Below are 8,695 nucleotides of genomic sequence, written 5' to 3' on the forward strand. Positions count from 1 at the left end.
TTACAGCAATCGATAGAGCGAGTTAATTTAAGGCCTGGGCAACACTTGCTTCAACATTCGTTCGATTTTGTTGAACGATGGTGACTGCTGGGGTGGGGTGGGCAAACGGTTTCAACACATCATCAACATTTGATTCAAATTCTATTAGACACGGCTCAACGGTTTCAACATCGCTTTGCCCGGGCCTTTACACTTTTTGGATGTTGCATCTAGTGGAAACTCGGAAAAAATCCGCCATTTGAACCCACCACTCTCCATTATCATGACTGCTCAGTGTGTGTACTTGTACCTGTAGTAGTTTCATTTGAATGGTCACACTTTTGAATTTCAACCAAAGGCTCAAAAGATAGAACCACCTTGTACATCATAACTGTAGTAGACAGCACAAGTACAGCTCTGGTCTTATAAAAAGACAGAATCCGCCATAAGCACAATAGATTAAGAAACGATTTTTCACTCACTTGCAGATTTCTTAATCGAGCAATGCAGTCATTTGATGCAACTGTTGTTGTTCCTACAAATTTTGTTTTGTTCACCATTATAAGTGGTAAGTATGGGTGATAAGATTCATTGTAAGTTTATGAAACAATAAGTCTCTGTTGTCAGTTATTGATATTCTGGTACAGTGTACACTTTGGAACTTCATTTGACTTTATAAATAGACATTGACATACATGTACATGCATGTACACACACGGTGGGGTTTGTTTCCAATCCACATTAATTAAGTATTCCATTTATTGCTCAGTGACCAAGTTAATGTTTTGATTAGATTTCATTTCAGATGTGCTGTCGTTTAGTGTTAGCTTTACATGAGAAAAGCAGTAAGTTTGTTTTATTCTTAAGTCAAGGTCACTTTCACTCAAAGACCAGGGAAATTACATGTACAGACAAGAAAGGATTCGTTCGCAGAGTCAAGGTCAATGTAAAATGTGTTTATCTCGAGTGTCTTGTGGACATTTCCACAAACTGCCACTACAATATGTTTCCTGTTTTGTACAACAGATGTTCCCGACATTTACTCTTAGACTAATTATAACTTCTCCCCTGTGAACACCTCTTATCCATGTCATAATTGCCATGGAATCTGTCTTAAAGGAGCTGTAGTAAGAATTTTTGCTTTTTCTAAAATAAAACTCCTTTTAATGGATCTGTTTTCTTTTTTCTCTCCTTATGCAAAGTATATACATTGTACATGTAGTATGGTACATGACTACATGAATGCATAATTTATGGTTCTGTTGGGGAAAACATTTAGAAATTGTAATAGTAAGACAAATGATTCAAATTGTCTCATTTTCCCTTTTCAGGTATTGTTTTATATAGAGAATTCTATGGGCTTACATTCCTAGAAATATTTATGTTTCTCTTTGGGTAAGTGTACATTGGCTATCAGCCAAAAGATGTATTATAAATTTGGGAGAGTAGAAGAAAAATATGCTCAATTTATCTTTCATTTAAACCACTTTTGTTGCAGATGTGTTTTGTCATTTGTTGGTGTGTATTACATCACATCAGAAAGGAAACAGGAAGAATCTGATGAACAGTTGTTGCTCACTAATGCTGACTTATTCCCTGGTATGTCTCTTGTGATGGATTTGTACGTAGCACATAAAATATTTTTATGTACTGTAAGGTTTGCTTGTACTGGTTGAACTCTTCAGCATCAGATGAAAAAAATCTAGAAAGGTTTGTAGGGGATTTGAACGTGGACAAACAGCTTCCTTGCCCTTGTCTAAAACCCTTTTTGCATTAAGTAAATCACATTATTTTGGCTTCCCTTCCCTCTCCCAGAAACATTGTTGAGACACAGCTGTGTAGGTTATTTGCACTTCTTTGGAAACAATATTGTGTTGAGTGTGTGTGTGTGTGTGTGTGGGGGGGGGGGGGGGGTGAGGGGGGGAAGGCTGATGGTACGAGCCTAGGAAGGCCCATCAGGCTGGCACTTATCTCCGGTTTCCATAGCATGAAGCAACTAGGAGTATTTCTACTCCCCCCTGGATGGGACGCTAGTCCATCACAGGGTTACCCCCAGCATTCGCCAGTACCCATTTATACACCTGGGTGGAGAGAGGCACCGTAAGAGTAAAGTGTCTGGGTGGGGGGAGGGGGAGGCTGCTGATGGAATGGTTCAAAAGTTCTGAAAAAATTAATGGGAAAACTCTTTACTCATTTTGTCAAGGGAAACTTTGTGAGTTGGAACCACACCCCTTCATGGCAACAATGTGGTTCATTCACTAACAAACATTCAGCATTAAAATAAAAAGGGTGGTGGGATTACGTGTAAATTCTGAACTACCAAAGCACAAATCCATTCAGTCTTAACCCATTGACACCTCAAATGCACGAGGACACCCCCAGAATCGTCTGGCTTTAGACAGAGTAAAATCAGTCTGCTAAGTCCCACTCCCTGGTGTCAATGGGTTAATGGAAGGAAGTTTTTGACTGCTTAAGAAGTTTAAACTAATTATTTTTTCCTTCTTTTTCTTTATTAATTTTAGGATTCCTTTCTTTATCCTCATCTAAACTGATTGCTGTGCAGCCCAGCAACGTGGCAGCGACATCTCATGTAGATTATCCGATGCTGCCTAGCAAACCTTCATATGAGTCAACCGCTGAAACTGAGCAAGCTCTAGGAGAAACATGATTGCGAGTATCACTGAACAATGTTTAGTGGTATAATAATTACATAAGGATGATCATTAAAATAATTAAAAAAGGATAAAGTATTTAGTGGACCCATTTACAGTAGACCCTGAGAGGTAGATGGGAATTTCTTTTTAAGAAAATGCAGTAAGGTATGGCAAAGCAAATTCCTACCAATAGGTTTGCTTAAGCATTAATTGCATAGACCTTTTTCATGATTGCATTCTCAGAAAATTTCGTTTTGTCATTAAGCCTCAACATGACGTTTGAAGTTCAAAAGTATCTTTGTTCTAAATAAAATTATTGAGCCCATGAGGTCTATGAAAAATATAAATCACATACATAAGTAGAAGAATACAGGCTGTCATTGATAAAAATGGTCTGTCATAATTTTAGACCTAAGTAACTACGTCTTATGAACTGAGTTCAAGGGCCGTACAGTAAGTTAGGGCCCTTGGATAGAAGTGGGTGTGATTGATGTGTACAGAACAAAATCACCAATAATTTATTGATTTAATTTCCCTTCCTTTGGGCAACTGATAATCAGGCAATAAAAGTCAGGCCCCAGTTGTTCAAATGATGAATCACTATCCAGTGGATGGGTAATAGCGAAACCAATTGTGCTATCCAATGGATAGTGATTTATCCTGTGGATAGCGTTATCCACCTTTTGAACAACTGGGACCAGACAGATAGAAAAAATTCAAGCCTGGATCCACGGCCTGGCTTTGCTTGAAGCGGAGCATACATGTGGGGGTGTAAAGTGTAGCTTTCAGGTTAGGGTCACAGGTCATTGTTTTACCATAATTGAAACAACCCAAACCTTTACAAAAATGATAACCTTAAGACTTAAACATTAGTTTTTTTAGGCCAAATGTTAGCAGTTAGTAAAGGTTTGGGTTGTTCCAGCTATGGTGAAACAAATATGACCTGCAATTTGCAGTTTACACCCTCCAGCATTCATGTATCTCTCTTGTGAGCACTGTACAATATTGTATAGATTTATTTCATACTTCTATCTTTGCATAGAAATTGGAAGCTGTTTTCTTTTTAAAGCACCAATATCAGTAAAAAGATTACAACTTGATTGATTTGCCCAATGAGACATTTCTGTAACTAGATTATTAGAGTAAAAAAGGCACTTTTAAGTTGTGTTATTTACTTTCCCAAGGATGGAAAAAGTTGTATTTTTAATGAGAGCATAACACATGGAGTGCTTTGAAGCCTAAAACGGAGTCCTAGCTTGTAGACCCACGGAATAAGAGAAATGCATTTACAAGAATGACAAACAGAAGGATATAAATGTTATTCTTTGGATTATTAAGTGTCTAATCTAATAATAATAATTATAATAATGATAATAATATAATTACTAGAGGAAAACAAAAACTACTTCATGGGCATAATGTCAAGCACCCTGGTGCAACATAGTTACTATGGTGCCAAAGATAGTTTATGAATGGCATATCCCAGTCTCGTCACCAGAGCCTCGGATCTAATGTGCCTCTATCCCTGTTCTCCCTCTTTCATGTGTTCTGTGCTTTATACCCAAATGACCGAATTATAATTTACTGTTTGACAATAATAAAAAGGGATTTAAATGACGTTGTCTGCTTGTTTTTTTTAATGGACTGCTCGTATGTGAACTGCAGATGTGACCAACCTCGTTCCAAGGGGTTTTAATTTTGAAAATACGATGATCATGCCTGATTACAACAAACGATAACTTTGTAGGGACAGCTTTAGGGGGAGGGTGCGCATGAGATGCCCTGCGGCTTTCTAATACAACTGGTATCCCTGTTCTCTTTCTCTCTCTTTCTTGTCCTCCCTCATCCCCCCCCCCCCTTCTATCTCGCAGACATGCGCAAAAGAAGGAAGATCTCTGAGGACTAGAGTGGATAGATCCAAGACAAATTTGGAACTTTGAGATTGTATTTTGTCTCATACTAAGATCTGAAACAGACACCCCAATAAAACACGGGTCACTTTTGACGGGTCACTCGTTGCAGGAAATTGTTTTTATTACCTTTTTGAAAAGTAAAGGAACGTTTTTAAAGTGTCTAGTCGTTCTATCGCTGAAGCACTAATTGAGGACACTGGAACTGAAATCAATGAATTAACACAACCCAAAAGTTAACCCTCAATGTGGCTAACCCCAGGCCTAGAGTCAGCCAAATTGAGGGTTTTGGGTTAGTTCCAAAAAGATCAAACAATGACCTGCAACGAGTGACCCGTCAAAAGTGACTCGTGTTTTAGACGCGGCCCCCCAACATCAACAATAAATCATGCCCTTGAAACACGTAAGACGAGAATTCCGTTGTTATTATTGTTAAGTTAGATTACTTTCAGAAGTCAAACGCGCATAGAAGGAAATACTATTACATCTAATTTACACGTTATTTAAACACCTCTTAAGTAGCTGCTGATTGGGTCAAATCTGATACCTTATGAATCTTTTGGATTGATACAATATACGACTCTCTTATTTATTGCCTTGCGGCTTATTAAAGAAATACAGGAGCAACTACTTAACTCAGGGTCGCACAGGGTTACCGCATGCAAATTAGTCGGAAGCTCTGAAGAACGAACACAAGGCGCTAATTGTTATTCAATTATATGAAAATAACTGACCTTGTGTTCTGTGCTTTATACCCAAATGACCGAATTATAATTTACTGTTTGACAATAATAAAAAGGGATTTAAATGACGTTGTGTGCTTATGTCTTGTCTTTTTGAAATGGACTGCTTGTATGTGAACTGCAGATGTGACCAACCTCTTTCCAAGGGGTTTTAATTTTGAAAATACGATGATCATGCCTGATTACAACAAACGATAATTGTAGGGGGAGGGTGCGCATGAGATGCCCTGCGGCTTTCTAATACAACTGGTATTCTGGAAGAAAACAAAGCATCACCAGACAGCTACCCCATTCCTAAGAGGTGCACCCCCTCCTAAACAAAATTCTGGATCCGCCCCTGTTTTGTCGATCGTGGATTACAGTTGCCAAGCATTAGAGAATGAAAGCATAAAATCAAGCAAAAAGGACTATCGCTTGTTGTTGCTTATCACGTTCTCCGGTAAGAGGCAAGGTGCGAGGCGTGGCCATGCGAAGCATATTACGTAACTTTTGTTTCGCTCAGATTGAGAATATTTACCATAAATGAGGGCTGAAGACGACTAAATATAGGGTTACTTTATTCTTATGCCTCGGAGTGAACAGTCATTCTATTTTTAGATTGATTTTCCCGCGAAACTGGACGTGTCGAGCTAATCACAAGTCTTGCGTGCAGGAGAAATCGTTACCCATGGGATTGAGAGCGGTCCTTCGTGCAAGCCAGATCTTATTTGAGAACTCGTCTAAAAATAGTTTGATTTGTGAAAATGCCGTTACGTATACCTAATGCTCCTAACTGATCTACACTGGGTTCTTAGTGGGCTCAGCGTTGGTGGGAAAGGACCTTGCTGTTCAGCCAAGCAACCTACCGCTCCGGTTCGGTTGGTAGTGTTATGCCGTGTTATGTCAAATTATAATACAAGAATGCCCAAGGTGGCATTTAGACTATATGAATAATAATATTTATCTGAAACATCAAACACTTTATCGGCCGGGTTAGATAGGTGGTGTGTGATTGCACATAACGCCGACGACATTTTGTAAGACTCTCTTTAATTACTTATTTTCTTTCTTGGCGTAGACGGACAGTCATTGCATAGAAGAATCAGTTAATCTTGGTGCAGACCGAGAGAGTCCCGGGGTCTGGTGACGACAACGATACGACTATGTGCGCGCGCCATTCCAACGTAGAGATGTAACGTTCTGTTAAAGTGAATACGAAAAAGTGAACTCGAACTGGACACCAGCAAAATTAGTTGATTGGAACTTGCTTCAAACATAAAGACGATAGAGTTTCGTTTCACTTTGAAGTTCAACTCTTGATTTGTAGTTTTTTGAATGTAAGTGGCGTGAGCTTTGTCTTCTGTTCCCCTATTCCAGAAATGGCGTGCTTCCAACTGACGAAAGAATATTTTTAAAAAACGTTTACGTGTCTAACGGTGTCTGTAGGGGAGATATTAGAACCAATGTCGTAAAGAAGTTCAGAAAATAAAGCTTAAATATCGTGCATAACGAATGGGAAATGATTAGGATTCACGAATCAGTGTCCTCATTTGAATATCTGCCGAGGAATATGCAAAGATTACCGCCGTTACATCACTCGGCTCTTATGGGTAATACTAAAAGACTTGGCGAATTGTTGTCACAGGATAGCACCATTGCCTCTAGTGTCGACACCTACGGACGAACAGCACTTCATGTAGCAGCCTCTCATGGAGTCTACAACAGCCTCAAAGTCCTCTGTAAGAGCTGTTCAAAGGAGACATTGGATCGAGCCGACTGTTATCGTTTCACAGCTTTGCACTACGCTGTTCAAGGAGCGAACACATACTGCGCAAAACTCCTTCTGGAGGCGGGTTCGGGTGTAAATCCAACTCAACACACACTTTATACCCCTCTCCATCTTGCAGCCTTGTATGGTTATCCTGAGTTGGTAGCTCTTCTTTGCCAACACGGTGCTGACGTCCACGCACGCAGTATCTCTCTGGAAACACCTTTGCAAATGGCCACTAGATCTGGCATTCGGATTCGTGAAAGACTCAAGGTGAAGCATAATGCAAAATTAAAGTGCATAAATTCAGTAAAATGCTAATTAATGCAGCTTTCTCATTTATTCCAAATTGCACGAGAAAAAAAATCATGTGATTACCTATACCAAAATCTGTTTTATTCTACGCAAATCACTTTTAATAAACTGGCGCGTGATAACAACACTTGAATCAGTAAAAGAGAAGGGGTTGTTAGGTGATCGAGTTATAACTGATAGCGGATATATAAGAGCAGAAATAACGCAAGCACGACCCACACAAGCGTTCAACGTAAAGAACAGGTATTGTTGAGTGCAACAAGATGATATATTCCCAAGCAAAACTCAAATCAAACGCATCTTTGTCAAAAATATTCTCTAGATTCCTCACATAGGTGGTACGGTTAGAGCCACATTATTTTGACCTCGAGCCAACTGGAGACTGTTTATGGGAATCTTAGGGTGGGTCTTCGATTGAATTAAACCAGGAAATTATTATTTTTACACATGTGCTACCCATTGCAGCTTCACTACACCACAATGGCCTTGTTGCTAAAGTTTGGATCCGACGTGAAAGTACAAGACAACGAGGGCACAACACCTCTACATCATGTTGCCATGCACTGCGAAAGAGTACAGTGTGCGGCATTGTTATGCGCAGCTGGGGCGAATGTTGGATGTCGCAACTATGGCAATGTAACCGCTGTTCAAGTTGCCCACGGAGAAGAAGTAAGACGATTACTGAGAAGGTTGCAGACGACTCCTCTGAGACTTGAACATTTTTGTCTGTTGGTTATTCGGGAGAGATTGGGGACGTACCTGAGGACGAAGGCAGAAAAACTACCTCTCCCTTCCCCACTTAAGGACAAAATACTTTTCAAAACACTTCCAAGAGTAATCTAGTACAAAAGCAAGTTTTCTCTACAAAAACTTGACTGCTTTAATTTGATTCTTAAAATTCTTAACCGCAAAATGGCTTTGATTTGCTTTCATCTATCGCGTAGCGTGAAATAAAGGCCATACGGGCATGAAATGATTGTTAAATCTAACTACAAAAATTAGCATTGACTTTCTACAAAACGGCACAGCCGCGCGTGTTTTTAAACCGTTGAATGACTACGTACATACAAACTACTTTGTAGTCTGTTCAAATTACAAAAGAAAATACTGTTATCGGGGTAGAAAAATACTTTGACAGTTGCAAAGGGATTCTTAAAGTACAGAACGGTTTTCTAGTGACTGTCCAAAGACCAACAATAATGTTGCACCAGTGACTTACCACTACTGATAAATGAACGTAACACTAAAAAGAAGACCCAATAATTGACTCTAGGGGAAAACGTAAATAAATCCCTACGACGCATTTCCTAGCTGGGATGTACACAGCTTTGCGCGCAAAGCTCGGTC

At 39.5% G+C, this 8,695-nt stretch overlaps 2 protein-coding genes across 2 annotated transcripts in view; one reads left to right on the forward strand and one right to left on the reverse strand.

Annotated features, from left to right (window-relative positions):
* The first annotated feature begins 408 nt into the window (after positions 1–408).
* Positions 409–4,250, forward strand: LOC138024909 (NIPA-like protein 2). The gene is made up of 4 exons (XM_068872107.1): positions 409–547; positions 1,311–1,374; positions 1,478–1,578; positions 2,502–4,250. Exons 1-4 carry the CDS (start codon positions 484–486, stop codon positions 2,645–2,647), a joined length of 375 nt encoding a protein of 124 aa, XP_068728208.1. The 5' UTR covers positions 409–483; the 3' UTR covers positions 2,648–4,250.
* A 3,936-nt stretch (positions 4,251–8,186) lies between these two features.
* The window catches only part of LOC138024911 (receptor-type tyrosine-protein phosphatase delta-like), a 67,289-nt gene continuing 66,780 nt past the window's right edge, over positions 8,187–8,695 (reverse strand). Inside the window, exon 29 of the mRNA XM_068872109.1 lies at positions 8,187–8,695. This exon is cut by the window's right edge and continues 1,340 nt beyond it. The gene's annotated coding sequence lies outside the window, so the exon portion shown is untranslated.

The sequence above is a fragment of the Montipora capricornis genome, chromosome 11 (assembly GCF_036669925.1).
Source record: "Montipora capricornis isolate CH-2021 chromosome 11, ASM3666992v2, whole genome shotgun sequence".
Classification (NCBI taxonomy): domain Eukaryota; kingdom Metazoa; phylum Cnidaria; class Anthozoa; order Scleractinia; family Acroporidae; genus Montipora; species Montipora capricornis.

Coding starts and splice junctions, on each gene's coding strand:
- LOC138024909 (XM_068872107.1), top strand. CDS start 484: ATGCAGTCATTTGATGCAACTGTTGTTGTTCCTACAAATTTTGTTTTG. Junction 1,375..1,477: donor ATATTTATGTTTCTCTTTGG/GTAAGTGTACAT, acceptor CTTTTGTTGCAG/ATGTGTTTTGTCATTTGTTG. Junction 1,579..2,501: donor TAATGCTGACTTATTCCCTG/GTATGTCTCTTG, acceptor TATTAATTTTAG/GATTCCTTTCTTTATCCTCA.